The sequence below is a fragment of the Muntiacus reevesi genome, chromosome 2, assembly GCF_963930625.1.
Source record: "Muntiacus reevesi chromosome 2, mMunRee1.1, whole genome shotgun sequence".
NCBI lineage: Eukaryota > Metazoa > Chordata > Mammalia > Artiodactyla > Cervidae > Muntiacus > Muntiacus reevesi.
In genome coordinates, this window is record NC_089250.1 from 209,161,150 (window position 1) to 209,187,143 (window position 25,994).

At 43.1% G+C, this 25,994-nt stretch overlaps 1 protein-coding gene across 2 annotated transcripts in view; it reads right to left on the reverse strand.

Annotated features, from left to right (window-relative positions):
* The window catches only part of AUTS2 (activator of transcription and developmental regulator AUTS2), a 1,188,182-nt gene extending 1,170,244 nt beyond the window's left edge, over positions 1-17,938 (reverse strand). Inside the window, exon 1 of one of the 2 annotated variants that reach the window (XM_065924779.1) lies at positions 17,163-17,938. In XM_065924779.1, the coding sequence (XP_065780851.1) occupies positions 17,163-17,471 (309 nt within the window). In that variant the 5' untranslated portion in view covers positions 17,472-17,938. The remainder of the gene's footprint in view (positions 1-17,162) is intronic. The other variant, XM_065924780.1, reaches the window with a different exon arrangement.
* Positions 17,939-25,994: the final 8,056 nt, after the last annotated feature.

The following is a 25,994-nucleotide window of genomic DNA, read 5'->3' on the forward strand; positions in this document are numbered from 1 at the left end:
AAAGTTGACAGCACTTCTGAAAGATGTCACAGCCTCAGATGTACCCACACCCAGAGAACTGGCCACATCTTACTGTACATCTTACCCCACATGCTCCTGATCAAGCTAGGTCTCAGGATGAAAAAGCCCTCAACTGCCACCCAACAGCTCAGAGGCTTCCTGTAAAGATGCGCAGTTTTGCTCATGAAATCCTGTGTAATTTTATAACAACTTTCATCCCATCCCAAACACTTCCAACAGAAGCGCTTCTGAATTTCTCAGTCCCTTTCTGTTGCCTCCTTCCTAGTCTCTAAAAGGCTTTGTAATAAATATGTAAACATAACCCCAGTTTTTCTCAGTTATGGGTGGGAGGAAGACAGCATCAGGGGAGGAGCATCCCAGGACATTACCCTTCAAACTCTTGGAAAGTAGGCCACACTAAAAAGCCCAACAGAGAAAATGAGACATAAAGGCTAGGAGTGCAGTTCAGTAAACACGGCTTGGTATTGGGCATCTGAGAAAGCCCAGTGAAGAAAAACTCACATACCCGTCTTTAAACAGAAGGTCTCTACCTTGACTTGCACAACACAATGCCCTGGGGAGCTTTTAAAAGTTCTGATGATGGGGTGGGGGCTCCCTCCCCTCTCCCATGGGTACAGGGACTTTTTTTTTAATTCCCCAGAGGATTCTAATGTTCAGCTAGATTAAAGCATCCCCTTACAGATGACTTACAGATGACTCGCTTCCTCCTCAGACAATATACGCAAAAATTAGCCCAATTTGAAGAAAGCGCTAAGGCCTGTTGAAGCTGGTGGTGGGGCCAGGGATGTTGGTCATGTGGTGCTTTACACTATCTCGTATTTATAAAAGATTTCATCTAAAAGACAGAAACTATCTCATAGTCCTATATATACACACATTTTTTACACAAATGTATTTTAAAACAAACTTATCATATACTGGTCCTAAAAAGTACATCCTAAGGAGTGCTGGCACTGATAGTGTCCGAGGTTTTTACTCCACTGAGGAGGGGAAAAAAAAAATCAAGACCAATTCAAATGAGTCTGCTTATTTGAAAACACTGGTCTGAATTCTGTAAAACTGCTTTGTCTGCTTAACCAACAATCCACCTAAAATCAGCAGAGTTGCCAGGACTAAGTCAGACTGGCTATGAAATTCTTTATATAATCAAACACCAAAGTGGGTTGCAGTAAGACAGTATTACTCCCAGGACTCAGCTCTAGGACCATCTTTTTAAAATGGGGTGGGGGCAGAGCATATTCCAGTGAAGGTTTATCTATTAAACATGAATGCTTATCCTAATAAGCCTACCCACTCCCTTCTCATCCAGGAGGCAGTTGTTATTATTTAGTCACAGAGTCATGTCTGACTCTTTGCAAGTCCATGAACTGTAGCCTGCCAGGCTCCTCTGTCCATGACAATTTCCCAAGCAAGAATACTGGAGTGGGTTGCCATTTCCCTCTCCAGGGGATCTTCCCGACCCACCGATCCAACCCTCATCTCTTCTTTACCTCTCAGCCACCTAGGAAGCCCAAGGAGGCAGTGCAGGCCCTGAAATCAGACAGCCTGGTCTAGTTCTGGCTCCACAACCTGGGGAGTTATTTAACTTCCCTGAACCCCGTTTCCTCATCTCTGCCCCTCTGTTTACTCGCCCTCTTCCTTCTGCAGTTACTCACACGCCGAGCACTCTCCTCCTCAGTCTTCACATCTGCTGGCAGGCTCTGTCTCTGGCTCTCCTCACTGCATGCTCCCTCACTTCCTTCAGGTTTCTGCTCAAATATCACCTCCTTTAGGAAGCCTCACTTAAACCACATCTGCATACACATGCCAGATTCTCACTAACATATCCTTACCCTGTTTTTAAAATCCCTGTCACTACTCAACAGAGTATGTATCTGTTTGTAATCTGCAGCATGTCTTACACCCCTGCTAGAAGATAAACCCTATGAGAGCAGGTATCTATTTCTCTTACACCACCCACTGCACTCAGAACAATGCTGCCTGGCTCACACAAGCAACTGATAGGTATTTCCTTAAAGAAAGAACAGAATTCAGGTACCTTTTTCTTCCCAAAGAGAGTTCTACCCTTAATATATAAAACAGGTAAAGGTGGAGCTCTGGTTGAATGAGGTCAGGACCTGCCCTCAGCTGACTCAGTGTTCCCCACGGTGCTCCCCCAAAGCACTACCCAAATGATCTGCAAAGTCACTTATTATTAGAAATGCCCAAGTCCATGTTATTTCTGTGAGACTCCAATGAGAAATGTTAAATGTGATAAATGACTTTCCATTCTGTAATTTCACTTATTATTCACTGGCAGCTACATAAAGTACCCTAAAAATTCAAAACATACCACGTCCCAGAACTGTTCCATCCCTAAAACATCTACAGCCAAAAAGCAGTCACATCCTACAACGAGGGAGGCCGGGGAGAAGGCTAGGGTCTCTTTCCATGCCCTGTTACATCATCTCTGAGACTCTGGGACCTACCGCTAAGCCTCCAGGCTGCAAAAATCTCACTGCTTCGAAGGAGGTAAGGAAGAAAGGGTGGTAGACCCACAAGGAAACAGATGTTATACAATGCAGGATATAAATCTGGGCAACATGGCAGCCACCTGGTGACTTCCTGACTCCACTACTTTAGTCTCTTTTTACATCTAAATGACCTCCTGCCTCAGCCAGCTTTGGACTTACATTCAGGAGACATTCAGGAAAACATAGGGTGAGGAAATAGTGTGTCCTAGAAAAGAACTCTGCACAAGGTATGAACAATTGGGAGAAAAACCCCAGAAAAGCCAGCTGACTACAGTATCAATACCACCATGTGATCTTACGCACAGCTCAAAGACCTCCTCCAAACTGCAGGGAAGATATGAAACATACTCAGCAAACACATCAGCAGGACCTTTGCAAAGCCTCACAGTGCTGAACTACGCGAGAGTTCCTGACTGAAAGCACGGAGACCCAGCCTCTGACACTGTAATCTAATCCTTAAACTAAAGACAATTTAATGCTTTTGCATGTCCATATGTTTTCTAATGACGCCATTGCTGTCAGCATGCTACAGGAGTGCTTCTTGGAAGATGGAAGTAATGACAAAGCACATCATTGGGAAGGCAATTATATGCAGTACTAACCATTTTACAATGGCCATATGGGCTGTATTTCAACAATGTAATTTCCAAATCAGCCTGAGCATACATATTTCTCTATCCTTAATCCCAGGTACACCACACTAAATGAAATAAGAGTACAGATGAAATATGGGCAGCTGACTTAGAAATCTGTAACAGAATGCTAAGGTAATGTTCATCTAGAAATAGTAAACAGAGGGCACCCACTGCCCTATTGGTCCTAATAGAAAACATCTGAATAGGGCTATTACAAACCACCTGACAGGCAAGGAACAACACAAGGGAAAGTTTAAAATACACAGATCCTACCTAGTATTCAAAATCTGTGACAGGCCCGAGAGTAAATAGAGTAATACAGAACTCATATGGTATAAATATATAAGATCTAGGTTTAAGAGATTGCTTTTAAAACTCTGGACTTAAAGCTGTGGAGCCTACGACACCAAATTTTTACAGTTAAATTTCAAAGGACATGCTTTGACTTGGGTCTCTCCTACAATCATGAACTGCTAAAAACTGAAATCTGCTATATTTTGGATGTGCAGAAGGGTAACTGCGCTCCACGATAGCGGGACAGAGCAGGGAGCAAGACTGCAGATCTCGGAGCGTAATTGTTCTGAGAAGAAACTACCTCCTTTCTCCAAGAAAAGACTTTTCACAGAATTGTTTACTTTGATCTTTGCATTTTCACCCCAGAAATCTCTTGAGATTTCAGGACTAACAGGGCATGGCATGTACGTGTGCATGTGTGTTACACCACTCCCTAAGCGATGGTCACCAGGCAGGTCTGAATACCCAAGTACCAGAAGAGGAGTTGTGTGGAGGCCCAATTTGGCCCAGGGGAAATGAAGGGGGGACTTCTCTAGAAGGTACAGCACTGTAATCACAGCTGGGATTTCCATAAGAAGCAAATCTAACAGTCACACTTATTAGCATACTCTTGTAGCATAAACAAGCCTGACAGGGTGGAGAGGAGAAAAGAGGTGAACAATTTGCAAATGTGCTTGGAATAATGAAAGGAAAACAATGACAGAGGAAATAAACGAGATAAAAGTATCAAGAAAAGCAAGCACCTATGTAGTATGTTCTTTTACCAGAAAGAATAGAGTACCTATTAGTTAAAAAAACAAAAACCTACCAACAAGGTCTGTTTTACTGTGGAATATATTGCCAGGAGAAGTGCTACTTGCTGGAATAGTTTTAAAATCAGACAAACTATCTAGAAATTTAGAGTAGAAAATAAGCTTATACCCACAGTGACCTATTGACAGGGTGCCAGTCCCTTCTCCAACTTTACACTTCTGTTCCTGGGGGCTGTTGGAGAAATCAGCAAAAGTATGTGAAAGGATTTAGTACAGGGACTGGCACACAGCTACCCTCAATATTATGAGCCTGAGCCCTTGCCTTCGACAAAGGTTTAAACTCTACCTGAGCTATGTGACCGGGAAAAAGGTCAGATTTCAATACAGGGAAAAACAGTGAGAGGGACCGAAGGAAAGAAATAGAAGGAAAAAGAAGCAAACCAACAACAAATATGCTACAGATGCACTATATGAGTGGCAGGTTCCTATGTAAGTTCCAGCTTTTAAAAAGAAAATAAAGAACTTCCAAAAAGATGGTGAGGTACTATCCCCTCCCTAAATCTTATTATTAAACCTAGAAAATCCTTTGTAACCAAGACAATTTTTAGCAGCGACAAGGAACAAATATATGTGGCCTGCCAGAGTCCCATTTGGGATTCCCTCACAAAATGAATCTGTATTAAAGGAAGAACGGAAGGGATGAAGAGCTTGAGCTTTCAGGTCAGGCAGAAACAATTGCATTTCCTGCCTCTTCGGTACTGACCTTGAGCAAGCTGACTTAACCTCTCTGAGCTTCAGTGTCTTTCCCCTCTAAAATGGGGATATCGTTCATTTTTCCCACAGCGTAGCTCTAATGAGGCAAAGAACGCAAAATTCCAAGCACAATGTCTGGCACAGAGTAAATACTAAGTAAACACTAGCCCCCTTTTCTAAAATTTCTTTTCAAGGAATTTTTGTGGAAATAGGTCAACTCTAAATAAGCACTACCTACCTACTGTGCATGGATTATTGAGTAAAGGAAGCAACAATTCTAAGAGCATCAAATACACCAGGAAGGATACATGTAGGGGGAATACAGAAACTAAAGTTAGGAAATAGAGGGAAATAAAATAATGCATTAGAAATACAGGAAGGTAACTCTGGCTCTCTCTTTTCCAAACTGCCAGTCATACCCCAAGTTATACACAGAGAGCCATGATAGAGCGTATAACAGACCAAGAAAAAATTAACAGCACTTGAACTTTCCACCAGAACCCAAATAAAACACAGAGTAAACCGTCGTGTCAGGTCAAAACTTCAGAAACACCCTAAGGCTGTCCCCATCAAGCCATGGGAAAATCATTTCAAAAAGATGAAATATTCTGAAACCTAAGAAGTAAAGCATTGCTCTGAGGTCAGCATTAAGATTCTTAATAAGTTTACTATTATTATTACTACTGCTATTATTATGTAGTATGTTGTTATTATCTCTGATTCTGGAAACAGAATTGTTGCAGATAAAATTAATTCTGGGTTGAAATACAAATAAAGGTTGGCTTTACTAGACAGGTTGAAAGACTGAGTGACTGTCAAAATATTTAACAATTTTTTATAAAGTGATCCAGGGAGCTAGAACTGTTGTGGATATGATGAGTTAAACACAGTGTTGGAATCTTTCAGATATGACTTGAAACTACTTCTAAACACAGCAAATACTTCTGCAATCATATTATATATTTGATACTTTGAAACAGTTATATTCCTTCAACTGAAGGTGACCTGGAACAATCTGGGCCATTTCTGTATTAGACTAATAAAACTAATTTTAAAACAACTGTCTAACACGGCAGGTTTTAACACTCAGGTGTGAAATCGCACCTCCCAGCACACAGGCTGAATTATCCCCCAGCCTCTCACCTGTAATTATCATTTGCTCCCTCCCCAGGTGGCTCTCAACCAACTCTTAGCTTCCCAGGTTCCTATCTGGAAGTACAAACTCCTTCTGGGGCCTCATATGCTATGAGGGTGAGAGGGAGGACAAAAGCAAGAACTTCATGCTGGCTTAGACGACTTTGAAAATGTCTATTTTCAACACACAGCACAAGAGCAATTTGATAAAATTAAAATACCCTTATGTCACCATGGTTATCAATATGTATTTTTCAAATAAAAATAATAAGTTTACTTCACAGTTCCTGTAGAGGCTGGCTTCTTCCATTAAGGCCAATTCCAAAAATTTAGCAAAAGATCTTTCATCAGTTGAGAGGGCATAATTAGATGTTTTGATTAAAGCATTTTCCTCCCCTGGTTAACAAGATGTAACAGATGTCACCAACTTCCCCAATAACAATACGGCCCTGCACTTGGCATCTTTACAATTTTAAAACTGAACTGTCATATAGAAAAATTATAGCTAGGGTGTCTCCATACAATCATGACTCTGAAGTGGTTATGACATGTCTGGACTCCCCAATGGAACAGATATGGAAATCATACTCCGTATTCATAGCCGCAAGCTCTCCTTAGCATGCACTTGAAAACCAACCTCTGAAATCTGAATGATGCGGGCTTATTCAAATCACCACCAATTACTCCTGGAAGCCCTGATCAAGTGAGGTATGAAACCTGTACAGAAAATGCAAATCTCACAGTCACTTTCTTCTAGGAGTACATGGAGCACACGCAGAAAAGTGTCTCAGGAAAAGCATCTAAAGAGACTCACTCCACCAAAATCCAAGCTTCTCTGCAGAGAGGAGAATCATACTCAATTTTCTTGTTTAATCATATTTTTCACAATAAGACTCCCTGGCGCATTCACCCAACCTAAAAAAATTCAACCTACACCAATTTTGTCAACACATCCGTCCAGGGTGTAACTAGATATAGCCCTGCCTCTTAAATGAGAGGCAGCCTCTCTGATTGAAGTTCAACTCAAACATCCTGGTGTAACAACTCCATTAGTGACATCAAGCACAGATCTAAAGATTACTCAGCCCCTTTGTCAGTCGCATGTGTTATTTATAGGACAGTATATCAATCATGTCTTCCCCTTACTACTTCCTACTTTCTGGTCCTAAGCTATTTGGTCTGCCAAATTAATACATTCCATCGCTGCTGCAATCTAAACAATACTTGATAAAAGATTAATAAAATAGTTGAGTTCTCTGCAACCACAACACACACACCCAGGGAAATTCATCAATGTCTTTTTATTTGCATATTTGGCTGACTGCCCCCTGCAGCAAATACGTAAGGCACCAACGCTCAGGTATCCTGGTTTATGGTTTGCATTTAATTCAGGGTGTCAATCTGCTTCTGTTTTAATTACATCCATCTTGATATGTTATTACAATCTCATGAAAACTTCTTTTCATTATATGAATGACTATAAATATATACACATGACAAACAGTTGTTATAAATTTTCTGGTTCAGCAATAAACAGGCAAGATGCCTTAGCCAACACGTCATGTGGATTTAATATTTTGAGTCTTTCTTCTTCAGAAGAAAAGTTTGATTGAGTCTTCAATTCAGCCATACTTCAAAGTTCACTTGTCTCAAAAATGTTCTGCTACCAACCTTGGTAAGTGGCTCTAAGTCTGTGAATCACAAGGCTGAAGAAAATATTCTACCCTCAAAAAATTACATTAAAATTGTAAGTGGCCAACATTAAGATCATCTTACATCCAAATAATTATTTTATCTTTCCGTTGGATATTCAAGGATGAGAAACTCTCATATCATCACCCTAATATTTGTTTTTTCTTTTACATCCTCATTATGGAGGGGAGGGAAGGGTGTTAAAAAAGGACTAATAATGGACCTGCAGAGAAAGGCCAACCATGCACTGGGGGAAGTTTCCTGATACTGAGCAATAATCAGAACATTTCTTAGAAAAACTGGGAATCTTTACAACCATGGGTGATCACCCTCATTTGTGGTATTTTTTTTTTTCAGACTTCCAATTTACTAAATAAAAGCAGACAGTCCTCTGGCTTCACTGGATACCAGTGAGAGCCTCTAACTCCCAGTGTGATCTTAAGCAGGACAATTAACCCCTCTGGGCTGTGTTTTCATTTGCAAAATGAGAGGTAGAACTACAGCATCTCTAAAGACAACATCTGTGCCTCTAATGCTGCTCTGGCTTAGAAAGCACATCAGTCAACAACAGCTGAAGTGAAATGGATCAAAAGGCTGCTCTGAAAAAGTTGAGGTCCTAACTTTAGGACAAAACCTCCCTGAGGATTGTAGCTCTGAGCATTAGTCTCAAAACTGTAATTTCCCCAAATAAACGGATCAGCCTAACAAACGTGGCAGGAGCAAACTTGCAACACACAGCAATAGAAGATACTAAATCCTTGCTTCCCCTTTTGCCCCAGTGAAAGTATAATGTCACTTGAAGTATATAAAATCATTTCTTAGAATAGCACGATTCAGGATCTTCGTTATTTTTCCCCACTGAACATGTATAGGGAGAGTGGGTGGAACACTGCAATTTCTAGTATGTGACTGGAAAATAAGTGATAACCTAATGTTCAACTATTGTTCCATCTACATCTTTATTTCCTGAGGGTTTTTTTTTTTTTCCTTCTCTTAGTTTCTAACTAGGGGAAACTATTCACTAAATCACCAGTAACATTTAGCTAGAAAGCATAGCTGAACAGAGAACCTAGCAAACAAGAAGTCTACTTCAGTATAACTGTGAAGAAATCACTGCAATACCAGACTCTCTTAAATCCTCTTTACAAGCTTGAAAATATCACTGCCATGAGAAACTCTGCAGAAATCCAGAATGAACTTGGTGGGTCGTGCTACAGAGAAGGGTAGGTGTGGAGACAAGGAAAACAATACCCTGACGTCCCTCAGGAACCGTCACCACTTGACCCTGGCATTGACATAAACCCTGTCTCAGACTCAGTGTGGAAGTATCAGATTGCATCCATATAACCAAGAGCCACAATCTGTTTTCACAGGCTGTGCTTCCGTATGTAATCCAGGTCATTTCAAAATGGTTCGGTTAATAACAATCACACAGTATCTGTCTGCAATTTGAAGGCTTTCTGCCAAAAGTGAATCCCAACCTGCGTTAGCCATTTTTCCTTTACTTACAAACTGTGGGCTTTTTCCTTCTCCTCTTGTGACTCCATTTTACTGCACCTGGGTTTTCCTGGATCCAGAGATATGGCACGACAAGGTATGGTGGCAGATCAAAATGACAAAACATTTGCATATACTTGGTCATTTGTGGTATTTACTCAGGCACACTCTAACCAGAGTTCAGAAATGAATGAGAAATTAGAATGATGAGCTGATAACAGTTCAGAAAACTGAAAACTGAGAAATTTACCCTCACAGTACTAACCTCAGAGTCCCTCAAACAGACAGTCAATGTTCAAATAATGAAGGTTTGGAATTTAAAGTGTCTACATTTCTTTCAGAACTTCATAAATCCATTGCCTTTTATTAACTTGCATTCATAATTTTGATGATTCTGCCTCAGTAAAGGAAGAGAAGAGGAAAGAAAGGAGGGAAGTTGCAAGGGACGGCAGGAAGGAGGCAGGCAGGCAGTGGGTGGTGGGGAACCTACTGGATCCTAAGATGGGACTGACACAGGCACTAGTACGTGAAATAAAAACCTACAAAGACAGCAGCCGTACAAACGATTCCAGGCTGCAACTCCCCCTGCAAAATACGGAACAGAGACCGAACAGGACTGACACACAGAAGCCTGCGCTTGCCTGTGCTTAGCTGCTCGGTCGTGTCCGACTCTTTGCAACCCCACGGACTACAGCCCACCAACAGCCCACCAACCCCACGGACTACAGCCCACCAACAGCCCACCAACCCCACGGACTACAGCCCACCAACAGCCCACCAACTCCACGGACAACAGCCCACCAACAGCCCACCAACCCCATGGACTACAGCCCACCAATTCTCTGTCCATGGAGTTTTTCAGGCAAGAATACTGGAGTGGGTTGCCATTTTCCTCCTCCAGGGGGTCTTCCCAACCCAGGGATCAAACCTGCATCTCCTGTGTCACCACATTACAAGCAGATTCCTTATCCCCTGAGCCATCGTAGTCTCTTCCTAAGCAAGCAAAGGAACCCAGATGAAGTGAAAGTCACCCCTCCCCTCCTCGGGTTACTAACAGCATCAAGAGGAACCTATTTTCTGTGACCTCAGGAAGAAAGGAACCGACTGCACACCCCCTACCCTGACGGCTTATTAGAAGAAATGAAGGAAGAACATAGTTCAAATCTGGAAGAAGGAACACAAATTCAGGGTCTCAACAGCCTTTATCTTTACGCCCCACTGCCAGGAAGAAAAGTCTGCATTCACCTATGCATGGAACAGGTACACATTATGTAAGAAAAACTTGTTCTGACCCAGCTAAATGTCCCTAAATTAGTTCTGATTAATTCCCATTCTGCTTTTCCAAACTTCAATTATTTGAGAGTTTTTAAATCTGACTTTTTCCCCACAACTTTCTCAAATGAATAGCTGCTATCCCATTACCTTTTTCCTATATCGACAAAATACTGGCTCTAATCCTGACCCTGAAAAAAATGTTGTTTCTTGAGAGAAAAAATAGCATGAGGCACTTTTACAAAGTTAGACTACATTTAGTATACTAGTGTATTACAGCATAGGGGTAAAATAAACTGTAAAAACACTAACCCACTATCCACCCTCTACACACACACACACACACACACACACACACACACTTGCTCATTCCATATCAAAAAATGCAACAGACCTTATGTCCAAAGGCTTTCAAATTTAGCAAGTGGAACCTAAATTATTCTTTAGTAGCTGCTCTCAACTATTTTTTTTTTTAAGCTTGGGGACTTTATTTCTAATCCTAACATTCTCTCAAACTACATAATTGTCATTTATTTTTGACAGCAAATAGAAATGTTGTATAGAGTCTTAGAATCTTTTTATCACCTCAATGCTCCTTGAATCTCCTAGAATCATACTGAATGTTCTTTTTTTAACTCTTTTAAAAGGAAAAGAGAGGAAAACACTCTCAGAAAGGATCAAAGGCTAATCACTAACTCTGTGATTCGGGTTTTAAATTTACTGATTCATTTATACCCTGTCCACTTCCAAAAAAGATATAAAGCAATTCATCTCAACAGCTAACACAAGGTGCACGGAATCACCATATCACAATATTCTACCTCATCTCACATAAATACTCCTGAAGGGATGCTCTGCCTTGTACAGTGAAATATCGAAATTCAGTTAAGTATAGTAAAATACTTGACTTCATAACCAAGCACGTTATCCACAGTCCTTTTTCCTTCTATAAACTTTCTCACCACTTAGGAACGCCTTAGATCCTAAGGCTAAGCAAACTGCCCAAAGTGAAATGCTAAACTGACCCACTTGCTCCATAGTACCATCCCAAACTTTCCAAGATAGAAAGCGAAAAACGCAACAAAAACACAGCTCCACAGCAGACGAAGGGTTCTGACCTTTCTTGAGCGAACACTTCATACATAAGCAAGCGAAAGGCAGATAATTTAAAACCTTTATTTTAACATCAGTGTCAACCTCCTTTCTCATCCAGTCTTCTTTCCCAGCTTGCTAAAAAGCAGCAACAGAAGAAACCAGAAGGAACCAAGATAGGATAAAAACTCCCTCTGGCTGGAAGGTAGCTTGGTAGCATTAGAATTGGGCTACTATCACACTGAAAGAACCATTAATGAAAACCTCTCACCAATATTCACTTCATGGTGGGGTTGCTAACAATCAATTAAAGAAAGAGCTGACACGGGGCAGGAAAAGGAAGGAGAGATGGACTAATCATCATTATTTACATCTCACACTCCCCTTGCCACTCCCACTCAAGCAGCAAGCTTTTGTGCCTGGTTTTTCAAGTTATCTATCATCAGCCAACATACTCAGAGATTATCAAGTTCCAAGATCTGGAAGGGACCTTTGAGATCTTTTCCAGCAATTCCCATACTGGATTATGGATTAGGAACTACAATGGCAAGAATGAAAGTTCCCTGTGGCCAAATATTAGGAAATAAGACACATCACATCTCTTTCTCTAGCATTCAAAATTTACATACACATTACAAAAGATTTCTAATCCTTGTAGAACAAGTCACCCATTTAATTCTGCCTGGCCCATCAAGTTCCAAAATTAACTGAGCGAAGAATCTCATTTCTTGGTCTGGACCACAACCTATGCACACCTAGAGAACTATGTTTCCTTCTAACTTGGGTATCTTTGCTTTAAAACTACCCTAAACCTCTCAACTTGTAGAAAAAGAAAAGGATTCCTTTAGAGAGTAGCTTCCCAATGTCACTCAACTAGTTAGGACAGCCTGGCCTGGAAGGTGGGTCTTTACACAAGCAGTCTTTACTTACACCATTTTGTTCTCATTTCTACAGCCCCTTCTTGCCCCTCAAACCCGAGTCACTCATCTTGTTTCTATGCCTTGTTCACCATCCCCTCTTCTCAGAATCCCCTCCCCAATCCCTACTCTCTCTCTGTATATGTATATATACATATACATACTCTCTCTCTTTATATACTTTAACATATGAGGACCCATATATTCTCCAGGAAGCCTTCTCAAACACTTCAGCCTATCTCACTATTGCTTCTCTGAAAGCTTACTGCACTTACTTGGAATGAGGCATTTGAGTGCCTGTTTCAAAACTGTAGTGGTAGACTTAATTTACCAACTGAACTGCACACTCCTTCAAGGATACTATATAAATATAATATATTATTATATATATATATAGACTTCCCCCCCTTCTAGTACCTTGCACATATCACACACTCCATAAATATTTGCTGACTGATACAAGAAACATGATTAATATTTTTTAAACTGAATAAGTGAGATTTGACCACAGTAAATTATCAGAGCCTAATATACTATAAGTACATCAAATTCTGTACAGCCTACTTACACTACCAATGTGTGGGTAAGCCCTGAAACACAAAGAAAATGAAGATCCCATGAAAGTCTTGGTTTGACTCTCCATCCACCAGAAATGAGTCTTCCTTCATTTTTCACAAGCCTGCAAAGCTCCAACTGGCCTCCTGTCTGCTAATCCCTCCCATTTCATCTCTGCTTCCCTTGGTCAGTTGTATATAAGGAGGTTGCCCTAAGAAACCAGGGCACAACAGCCAAGTGAAGGGGGAAAAGATGGATTTGCAGGTTTTCAGTCATAGTGCTCACATGGCTTCCTAATCAAGATTACACAGAAAAAGAAAATGCAAATAACAGAAAGGCAATATTATCTGGTACATCAGAGTACACTGGCAGTACTAGATCCCAACATTCCCATTTATACTTTGTTTGCTGAAAACCGCTTTTTAATGAGGCTTGATATCTGGGGATAGTCACTCTCATTCAAAGAATATTCAAGTAAATAGTTACCATACCAAATGATAATACTGCTGCTCAAATGCATAATGAAAAGAACACCATGTTCAACTTTAGCCTCCTCACTTACCCTCTTATCTTCTATCACAAGACTCTTCACAATCACATACTTGAACTTCAGGGCACAATTACTCAAGACAAGTGTCCCTGCAGAATACGAAACTACCTCTGCCAGTTTCACTGTATAAAGTGTGGGACTTCTCAAACTCTGTCCAAAGCTTTCATCATTTTAAATAAGAATCCAACAAGAGTGAAAAATAAATCCACATAAAAATTATGGTTCTCATTAGACAAGTTTCTTATTTTTCCTCCAGTATTATGAATAAAACCATTAGTCTGGAACAATTTTATAAGGACATTTCACTATCTCTTTTTTTAAAGGGAAGTCAAAATCAGCCACTCAAGACAAAAAACAAACCATGGAGTCAAACGATGCGTCCATTAACACCAAAAGTATACACTCCACAGTTTGCTAGCTACTGCTCTGAATCAAGCCTAAGTTTAAAAGCCTAGCTGTGCAAGCCAATATTTCTGGTTTCTTATCACAACATCATACTAGCAGCAACTCTGATAATTCGTGGTGACAACTGATTTCATTTTTAGACACAAAAACACAGTATGCATTTAGGATAATTCTTATCATATATAATTCTTAACATTTACAAGCACTCTTGTATTATACATTCCTGTCCAAGTTCATAGTTTAAGTTGCCTGTTTCCTAACAAACCCTCACATTTCTTAGGGATAATTCAGTAAATCTTCCAAACTGAGGACAACAGGACACCAGAGATTTTAATGATCACCACACACATATGCCTGACTATGAAGCATGGACACAAATGTGATAAGCCGCAAAGAGATCTATGTTGTCCCACAGAAGCAGACATACATGATGATTTTTATTCCTCACTTTTCTTTTTTAACCTGAAGAGTGTATCTGCAGCTTTCCTACAAAAATTGGGACTCCTAAACGTAAATGCATGTGAAGGTATTTGATATTAGGGAACTGTTGCTAATTCACCTAGGTGTGATAATACTATGGGTTTGGGTGGGTTGTGTTTTTTCTTTCCTCTGAGTCATTACCACTTAGAAAGACAACTGTTGAACCCAGGTGGTTGTGCACCTTGGGGTTTATTATACTGTATTTTTGTATATGTTTACATTTTTCTATAAAGTTTAAAGAAACTTTTTTAAAAGTTAGACCTTTATAACCAGAGATACACAAATGATATTCAGATATGAAGGTATCATAATATTCAGCTAACCAAAGTAACCTGAGTTTTGAATCTAGAAAAATAGCAGAAAAAGAATCACAACAAGAAAAGGAATGGTATTAATGGTACAAGTCAAACTTGGTCTTCTTTAAAAATTAAAAGTTTTTTATACCCAAAAGAAACTAGAATGGGCACATTTTCTCTCAAAAGCCAAATGGACAATACACAAGCCCGTCAAGTATTTATTAAAAGTAAAACCACCAAAAATAACTGCATGTGTTATATTTATCTCTACTTGCCCTTCAAACAGGTTTGTGGAAATCTGTAGGCCCCTCTTGCTTACTTACTGCGAGGGGCCACAAAGGGCCCAGGATAACCATGCTGGAAGCAAAACCACTTGTAAGCAGCTCTTACAAACACTGTCCTAAACCAACCACTGATAACAACCAAATTTTAGGCAGCATTTTCTAATTCACATACTAGAATACAAACTACCATTTCAATTTCTATTTTAAAGCAAGAAAGAGACAGAGAGAAAGAGGTCACACTGTACAGTACCCTCCCACATTGGCAAAGTTGAAGCCACAGTTAGAATTATCCTAATAAGTGGTGAGCCTCAACACTCAAAAGAACTATGTAAGATCCATTTTAGCCAGTAAAGTACCAGTTCTAGAACCAGAGAATAACTGATTCAATCACTAACATCAAAATCTATGGCCACCAACACCACCACTCTCCATTCCTCCCCAACCACTGGCCACCATCCACCACCATAACCACTAGGAGCCCAACCAAAAAGCAGTTCAAAGAGAAAAGAATAACCCTAACAGGAAGGCTTCCTTTTTAAAAACATTTAAACTTGACACCCAAACACACACACACAGCAATGTAAACCTGCACAGTTACTGCATGTGAGATTTAAGCTGTCATCAACAAAGCTTGCATTTGAGCACTGCAAACAATACCATAATAACAGCAAAAACCAAAGGGAAAGGGAAAAGTTTCTTTCAGGAACCTCACACCATCACATCAGGTGCAGGAAAGCCTAGAAACCAACTCCTATCTTGGTTTTGTGCTTAGGAAAGCCGGACCAACTCTGCAGAATCTCCAAGCGCCTGTGTGTGTGTCTGTGCTGTGTTGGGGGTGGGGAGAGGAAGGTGGGGGAGGAGAAAAGGGGGTTACATTTATACAGGCCAGTGACCCATGCCAGCACCAAACCAGATCCGTCCAGGTGAAGAGAGTTTCCCTCTGACCCCCAGACAATCTCCCTCTACTTGCCCCCCCCCCAACACCCCCAAGGAGCCCTTTAGCTGGCAGGATAATGTGCATTTGGAAATCAACGGTGCAGGTGCCCAAGGAATAAAGAAAGACACACATAGATATATACACACACACAAAGCCAATCAGAAAGAAAAAGAAAAGAAAACACAAAAAAAGGAAAAGGAGAGGGACAATTGGGTGACAAGCCCTTCAGATACCAGCTAGGATTTTATTCTTTCCTCCCACCCGTCCTCCCTGGTGTACCTTTTTCTGTCTTTTAACCGAATTGTTCATATACACACACATGTGCATGTTATGTGTATAGAGAATATTACAGTTAACCCTTTCCGGAATAGAGCCCCGAACGGAATACTGAAAGATATTCCATCCTTTCCTCTCCTCCCTCCCCTCCTCCCTCCTTTCTCCCAACCAGGAGAAAACGCCCCCTTCCCCAGCTTCACCAAAAAAAGAAAAGAAAAAAGGAAAGAAAGAAAAAAGAAATGAAAAGAAAAAAAGAGAGGTAGAGGAAGGGGGTAAAGAACCACAAAACGCCGTCAGTCTCCGGTCCCGAGGACACCCAGAAAAGGTCTCTACTACACAGACACACACAGGGACATATGGCTCTGTGGAAAGCACACGGAGAACCGTCCACAGGCGCCCCAAACCCAGCAAAGAGACTTCCACCAGCCAAGAAGCCATGATTGGGGAGGGAGAGGAGGAAGGAGTAGGGGCAGAGCTCTCCGTGGAGGGGGGCGCATTGTTGTGATGCCTGAACCCCTTTCTTTCTGCCCATCTGCTGTGGAGGGGGTGCGGGGAGGGGGCGCAGGGGGAAGGCGAGCGAGAACGAGGAGACCAGGAGACCGGCACGGCTTGGCGATGCCCTCCTGCTGCCTGTCTACCCGCGCCCCCAGCTCCCCCCACCCCCCAACAATAAGACCTCAGCCTAGACAGACAGACTGCCAGACCGACCGGAGCGCGGCGGGGGGAGGCAGCAGAACCCAGCACAGCCGAGGAGGGAGGGGGTCGTGCCTATAAAGGGAAACCGGGGGGGAGGGGGGTCCCCCTTACCTCCAGCGCTTCAAAAGTGACAAAGCTGGTCATGGCAAATCCATCAATGATGTCCTCTTCGGCCGAGGTGGACTCTCTCCGCTTCCTCCGCGGGGGTCTGGGCCGGGACGGGGCGGAGGACGGGGGCTTCCCATTGTCTTCCTTGTCGGAGCCCGACGACGAGGCGAGCGAGGGCGCCCGGGTCCGGCCGGCCCCGCCGCCGCCGGCCGCGCCGGCCCCCAGCCCGCCCCGGGAGCGCCTCTCCCGGTCTCGCTGTGACCGCGACCGCCGCTTTTTGCGGAGTCCATGGCCCCGCGTCGGGCCATCCATGGCTCTGCCGCGCCGGGGTCTCCCCGTTCGCCGCCTGCCCGCCACAGGCTCCGGCCGCGGCCGCACAAAAAAATTGACACCAACCTCTCCCTCCCCCTTCTCGGCTTCCCTCCGCCCCGAGGAGGGCGCGGGGGAGACGGCGGCCGAAAGAAGGGAGAGAGGGGAAGAAAGAGAGGAGAAAGAAAAGGGGGAAGGGGCGGAGAGAGGGAGGAGGGACGGGAGCGAGGGCGAGAGGCGAGGAGCCCAAGTGCGGGGCTGCCCACAGCACCGAGGGTCGGAGATTCCTGTGAGCAGCGCCGAGCAAAGTAATGGCTGAACACACAGGTCTCCTTTAGAGGGGGAAAAAAAAAATAACTCACCAAGCAGGCAATAAATCAGAATAGCGGAATGCTTTGATCAAGAGACTGGGAGGCTCCGGGGAGCCCTCCCCGCGGCCATTCTCCGCCGCGCCCCCCGTCCCCCGAAAACGCCTGCCCGCCCCCCGCGACTCCAAATCCGGTCCGAAAAAGGTCGCGGGAAAAGTGGGGGCAATGAACTTCACCCGCCCCTCGCGCAGGAAAACACCCCCGCCGCCTCTCACACACGCCTCAGAGAAAACTCACTCCCTGGCTCCAAAATTTTTAAGAAATGCATCCAGGGGAGGCCAAGGCTTCCGAGCGACCCGACAGGGACGAGACCCCCCAGAGAGGGGAGCATAATAATGAAATAATTAGGAGGGGAGAGGGCGCAACTGGAAGCGGTGGAGGAAGGGAAGGAGGATGCTGGAGCAGTTGTGGGGTTTGCTTTTCGGGCTCGGAGGGGGAAGGAAAGGGAGATGAAAGAAGAGAAGAAGCAGTCCCTGATGCTGCCACCCACCTCCTCCCACCTCAAAAAAATATTTTTTCCAGTCCCAAAGAAGAGGTCACCCTTCCTCAAAAAAAGGGAGGGGGCCAGTCAGTCAGTCGACGAGGAAAGCAGAAAGAAATCTCCAGCGGGAGAGACGCCGGTGTGCCGCCGCCGCCGCTGCCTCCTCTCGTCGCCCAGCCTGAAGGGAGAAGCGCGGCCAGGAAGCGCCGGGAACGCCGCTCTCGCCGCCGCCGCTAACGCTGCCACAGATGCCGCCGCGAGAGCCCCGAGCCGGAGGGTGCACGGCGTGTCCCCGGGCGGCTGCAGCGGGAGCCCGGGCACGGCCCCATCCTCCGCCCGCCCGCCTCGCTCAGCTCCCGCTCCTCCCCCTCCGCGGCCGGCCCACTGCCGCGCCGCCGCCGCCGCCGCCGCCCGCCTCAGCCCAGCCCGGCGCCCGCCCGCGCGCGCCGCGCGCACGCGCACCGCCCTCCCCGCGCCTCGCTCGGCGCGCGCTCCCGCCCCCGCGGCCCCGGCCGGCTGGATCACGTGGCCGGCCGGGCTCCCTCCGCCCCCGCCCCCTCCCCAGTTGTAGAGTGTGTAGAAAGCACACGGCTGGGGGCTGGCCGCGCTCGCGAGCCCAGGGCATGCGCGCTGGGGCGGCCGGGCCTGCGCACTGGGGGCGGAGGCGAGCCCGGAGCGGGGCGTGAGGGCGGCTTGGGGGCGTGGAGGGGGCAGTTAGCTTGGGGTTTACTGAAACCCGCCAGAGTTGGCGCGCGAGGGTGTGGGCGCCGCGGAATGTTCCCGCCGGTCGCGCTGGGGACGCCGTGCGGGCCGCCCTGCGGGCCGCTGTCATCAGTCTACCCCGCGCGCCCAGCTCCGCGCCCCCCCCACCCCGTGCTCCTCGGGACACTTGTCCTTGGACCCCTTACCCCAGGCCCGCGGAGGGCGCTCGGGCCGCCTTCTCCAGAGGCTCCCAGGGTGTTTTCCTAGGGCGACTTGAGCAGCAAGGGAAGGAGGGCTTTCAGAGAAGGGTTACGGGCCCGGGGGAGGGGGGGCGGCGGGAGGAGTCCCCCAGATGGAGGGTTGCGACTGCATGCGGTAAAAAAGCGAGCGGGTGCCGAAGTGCGGACCTCTGCTCCGCTGTGGGGCCCGGGGGGGAGGCCCCACCGCAGAGTTGGAAACTTTTCTCCCACGTGGTAGCACAGCAAGTGGCCGAGTGACCCAGCACCCGAACGACCTCTGAGCCCTCCTAGCCTGCGGGGTTGGGGCGGGGGGGGGAGGGGGAGCCTAGAGACGCGCGAGCTGCTTCGGAGCGGAGAGCGAGCGTCCAGGGACTGAACTTGAACCTCGACTGCCGCCTCCGAGCGGGGCTGGAGGGGTGAGGACCGCCTCTGACCGAGGACCCGTTAGACACGCAAAACGCAGCCCCTGCCACAGAGGAGTTCCTTCATTTGTGGAGGAGTGAGAAGGGTCCCTGCTTTTCCTGTCATTGCACTTCATCCTGCCGCGAAGTAACTGATGGTTATAAAAACTTGTATTAAGAGTTGACTGCAGCCCAGAATCAATCAACAAATGCGACTAACCTCTCTAGGTAAAATAGCTGTACTGGAATTTCTGATACGGATCAGAAAGACGTCGACAGTCCTTTCTCCCCAGCCGGTTAGTTACCCACGTCACTTTATGCCCAGGAACATAAACACCGTGGCATATCACCCCCTACCCCCAGTACCCTCCACTTCGGAAAGAAGGAAAGGAAAATGATCCGAAGTTTTTTAATTGCCCTCAATGAATCAGGCACCGTACCGGACGCTTTGTTCATGATTTCTCCTCTTTAGAATCTAAATATGCACTTTTTTTATTAGTACAACTGGAAAGAAGTGGAAAAGACAAAGGACATGGCAACCTGAGGTACACAAGATTTACTGATTCATTTCTTCATTTAACACTGATCAGGGTCTGTCATGTACCAGGCATGTCTCAGGTGCTGAGAATACAGTGGTCCAGAAAATAGACAAGGTCTTCCTTCTTGGGTCTGAATGTTCTAGCAGAAAAACCTCACTCACCTTGCCCTTAAGACAATTTAATTCAAATGACAATGGTCATTCCCTTAAGTCACTTGTTCCAAAGTCCCCAGGTATGGACTTCTTTGAAATTGAGGTAGAGAGTGGGACAGGACAGGATAGGGGGATGGTGGCCACCCAGAAGTAAGAGCAATCGGGAGCAACCACTAAACCAGGAATTAGACTCTAGCTTGGTGTCTGTGCAGGAAACAAGCCATTGACTTTAGGCAAGACTGTTGAATGACTAGTTTTGTAAGTCAAAAGAGGGTCAATTAAATGTTCAGAAAATCCCCTTTCAGGTCTACCTCTGGCCTTATCAAAAGGCATACTTTCAAGTAGACTGCTTAATTTCTTGAAACTAGTAACTGATAAACGGGATCTGATGCAATTTATCAGGAACAGGGTGCCACCTTCCAAAATTACCTAAAATAACTGAATCTGCTGTCCCGAAAGCCATTAACTAAAACAGTACCTCGGTACACAGTGAAACTTCTGTGGTAACTCTCAGGCACTGTCACAGCAGCTGCTGAAATCCACCCTGAGGTTATCAAGCACATTCCTAGAAAAGAAAAGAAAAAAAAAAAAGGGCAAGATCTCTGTCATTTAAAGCAAGGATCTGGGCTTATTTTTAGTATTTTTAAGAATGTGGAACATAAATACTGGTAAATTTCAAAGAAAACTAGGAGCTAATGTCCTTACAGTCACTTTTCAACAACTTTGGGGGTTGGGTTGAGGAAAGTGTGAAATTGGCAAATATAATAAAAAGTATAATACTAGTGACTTTCCAGAGTAGCCCTTGGCAGTCTTATCTTTAAAGAGTTAAGTCTGGTAAGGGAAAAAAATGGATGTTAATGCACTGCATCCAAGAACCTTGCCTCTGGCAAGAGTAATTTGCAAATGCATTTTGGGATAATGTTTAAATGATTTTTTTTTCAGGGTCCAAGTGTAATACTCCCTGGAATTGGTAATGCCTTTTGGGTCAGAGTCTCAATTTTCTTCCATCAGAGAATTAAAACTGTGGATTATATTACCCATATTTGTTTCAGATTCTCCATATTGTCTATGTTGTAAAAGCTAATGATTAATAACCACCATATAATAACCTAAGCACTTACTATGTGCCAGGCATTGTTCTAACTTGCATTAAAATAAACATTTCATTTAATTCTCATATTTTGAGAAAGATTTTATTATACCTATTACACAGGTAAGTAAACTGAAGCTTAAGAAGTTTAAGTACAAAGTGGTATGATTCTTTCATAAGCTAAATATCGGTCTGAGTGACTCCAAAAGTTGTTCTTATAATGGTTATACTAAAATGCCTCCCTCAGAATGATTCCTCAAGAGATCAAAGATTGTCTTACTAAAGTTAAACACATGAAAATGCTTTGGCCCAGAAATTTGTTTCCTAGGCATATACCAATATCAAATATATACCAAAAGACATCTATTAAACGGCTCAGAGCAACATTATTTATCATAACCCTCAAAGTGGAAAACAGCCAGAATGTTCATTGACAGTAAAGTAGATAAATAATTGGTGATATATAACAGAACACTATACATCACTAAGAATGAACAATTTGCTTCTAAATGCAGTAATATATATATGAATCTCATAAATATGATGCTAAGTAAAAAAGTGAGACCTACAAGAGTTTGTTTTGTACAAAAACAAGCAAAACTCATTTGTGCTATTGGATGTTAGGCTAGTGGTTACCCTTAAGAGAGCTAATGACAGAGAGGGTCCAAAAATTGGGCTTCTGGGAATTGGTCACGTTCTGTTTCCTGGGCTTGGTACTGGTTGCATATGTGTGCGCAGTGTGTAAAACTTCATCAAATGACACATCTGTCTATGTATATTACCCTTCAACAGCAAAAAAAAAAAAAAGAATTTTTTAATGGTATGTGGGGATATTGTTTGCGTACATATGAGTGCTTATGTAATACTTCATCTTTTTCATGTCACTCCCCAAATGCTCATCAACAGTAAAATGGATAAATAAGCTATGGTTTATTCACACAATGCCATGCAGTATGACTATACAAGAAAATACTGCAAGTAAACCAAAATAAAGCACAGCATATTATCAGATTTCTTATTAGGCAGAACAAATGATAAAGCTTAAACTTGACATGGGCAGCTTGAATTAGCTGGTGAGTCATATCAGCAAAAGCTTAGGTGAATTCTTAGTTAAAAGATTGTAGTTGATAAAGAGTAAAGCTAAAAAAAATAATTCCAAAAGAGGTTGCTTGTTTAGCAGGGAAGACACTCAAGTACTTCTGGAATACACAAAGGAAAAAACTTACATCTGTGTTCAGGAATAAACTACTTAACCCAGGAGAGCCTCTCCAGTTGTGCAATCTTTTATTTGAATCAATGATTAATACTCAAACTACATCTTGAACATTCAACCTTGACTAGACAGAGAATACCATCATAGCTCAACAACTGAACTATACTCTGAACCTCCCAACGTAGCAGTAGCTATTTTTTGATATCAGATTTTCTAAATTACTAAATTTTTATATCCTTCTAAGTCTTGCACTTTGCACTCTGCCAACATGGCAATTATTAATACATTCTTCTTGATAGTACATACTGGTATATAAGGTTTGAGTTTAATTTATTAGGAAAATTGATTTTTAACTCAAGGCACTAAGGTTTATGTTTTGGTCGTTAATAACTTTCAGTTGCATACTTTGTGTGTATGCCCCGAGACCAAGGTAGAGCTAGGCTGGTTAATGGACCTAACTTTACACCGTTTCCAAATGAGCAAATAAGGAGGCTAACACATTGAATGTCCCTCTTGAACACTCATAAGTCGCTTTTAATAATAACTATTCCTAGGGAGAAGTGATAGCTTGCATTAACTGACAGATAGCCCATCAGCAGTAACATTGTTGTAACTTTGCCCTAATTATCACCTGCTGTTTTAATTTTTTTCTGTGCTGGAAGTTGTTTTTCAAACTGCAGTTTTAATGTACAAAAAAAGTGGGGGGAGAAAACATGTAGTTCAATTTGCTATATGTTGTGTGCTTTCATAATATTATATAATAAACTTCCATCATCTCTGCGGGTGCCCCCTGATGACTGACACGTTGATCAACCCATAATCTTCAGACTCTGACACATGAAGCCAATGAAAGATACCTGCTGGTGACCAAATGATGGTCACATGAAAGGTAGTTCTGGGAAATTTAATAAGCTTTAGATTTTCACAAAACCAATTAATCTTCCCATTCCTTCTCAGGGCAATCCTTTCTACTTGAACAGTCATTGACATGGTCAGGTGGGGAAATTGATGGATAATCGTAAGAAAAAATTTAAATGACTCTTTAATGCTACCAATGGGAGATCTCTGATTATAATGAACTTGCAGATCAGTTTCTCAATTGGATTCGGTAGATGACTTGTGAGGGTTCATGATTTTATTTTTATTTGAAGAGCAGTGTAGATCTAAAAGGATCAGATTCAGATAACATCTTGATTGAAGAAATTATCAATCCTTTGGAATTACATGAAGAATATAATAAATTATAGTCCAGACCCATTTACAAGCACCTATTTACAAAGCCTGCTCAGTGGTAAAGAATCTGAGGTTCGATCCCCAGGTCAGGAAGATCCCCTGGAGAAGGAAATAGCAACCCACTCCAGTATTCTTATATGGGAAATCCCATGGACAGAGGAGCCTGATGAGCTACAGTCCATGGAGGTCTCAAAGAGTCAGACACAACTGAGCGATTGAACACACACACGCACACACACACACATTTACAAAGCTTAGTAAATTATTTTACATTATTTTACATTTCAGCCTAGTAAATTATTTACATTTCAGTTTAAGGTCTTTGACGCTCTGGTCCCAGTTACAGTATTAACCTCCTTTATTAACTTCCTTTATTCCAGCATATATATTTCTATGCATCCTAAGTCATCTCTTGCAAGGAATATTTCCATGCTTTTGCCCATGCTCGTCCATCTCCCCCAGAATCTCCTCTCCTGCCATCTGGACTTACTGAATGTCTACTCATCCATCAAGACCAATTTATCCATCAGTGCCAACTCATCCAAAAAGCTTATGCAGATTGCTACTTCGATTCAGAATCAGCAGCCTCTTCTCTGCTTATGCGGCACTTTGATTTATGTATATCTCAATGTATTGTTATATTTTTCAAAATAATATATGTACTCTCCCAGAAGCTTGAGAAATAAAACATTTCCAAAATACTTGAACCCTCCTATGTATCTTCTTTGGTACTGGTCTTCCTCCCTCTCCACTCCTTAGCCTGCCTCCCCCCTGCCCCACCCTCCTAACAGACGATCGTTATCCTGAATTCCATGCTTATCATTGCATGCATTTCTGTATATATTTGCTTCATTGGAAGTATCCCTAAGCAACATATTCTTTTGCATGTTTCAAATTTTACATAAGAGTTATTGGCGTTGATACACATAGTTCCTGAGTGAGTGAAGTCGCTCAGTCGTGTCCGACTCTTTGCAACCCCATGGACTGTAGCCAACCAGGTTCCTCCATCCATGGAGTTTTCTAGGCAAGAGTACTGGAGTGGGTTGTCATTTCCTTCTTCAGGGGATCTTCCCGACCTGGGCATCGAACCCAGGTCTCCCACATTGCAGGCAGATGCTTTACCATCTGAGCCACCAGGGAATTCCATATACATTCCTATACATTCGTTTTCACTGTTGTCTGGTATCCCAGTGTATGATTATTTCATAACATATTTATTTATATCTTATCTACAGACATTTAGGTTGTTTACAGTTTTTGTCATTATAAATACACAGGTTGGGACTTCTCTCATAGTCCAGTGGCTAAGACTCCCCACTCCCAGTGCAGGGCACCCGGGTTTGATCCCTGATCAGGGAACTCCCAATGAAGACTGAGGATCTGGCCTGCCACAGCTGAGACTGTGCAACCAAATACATATTAAAAAATAAATAAATAAGCAGGTGCACAAGGAGACATGACCCTCTTTTTCCACACTACTGTTAGAAAACTTACCACACTATTCTATAATTTTCTAATTCACACATCTCCTGACTTTTTTCTATCACTTGATAAACTACCAGATAGGGACTGGGCAGACAGTGGCAGCTACCCAATAAATGTTAACTGATTTGATGACTTCTCTTAAATGAATATAAGTTTAGATTTTGTAGGCTCAGGCTGTTGTTTTTTAATTACAGTACAGAAGAGGACTTGAGTTTTTAGATTTTCATACTTCTACTTCAGAAATCCTAAAGGGAAGCATCAAGGGAGAGTTCATTGGTCAGGCTTAGTATAAAAATTGGCTCCTACCAAACATCTGTCTTCAAAAATGACTTGGTAATATTTCTGTGTCCTCGATGCCTCTGTCAATTTTGGAACACAGTAGATGTTTCTCTATGAAATTGTGATTACCCAGTGACCTCATTTTCCTTCAAGTGCAATTATTCTTTTGAAAAATCCTAAAAAGAGGAAACAGCATTTTCATTTGTGATGAAAATTTACTGACATTCAGAACAAACAAATAAACACATTGTTTCAACTATCCAAATAAGACTATTAGCCAGTTTCTAGAATGGGCTCATATGATCAAGAATTTTCATGACAGTTTTTTAAATAGCAGGGTAGCT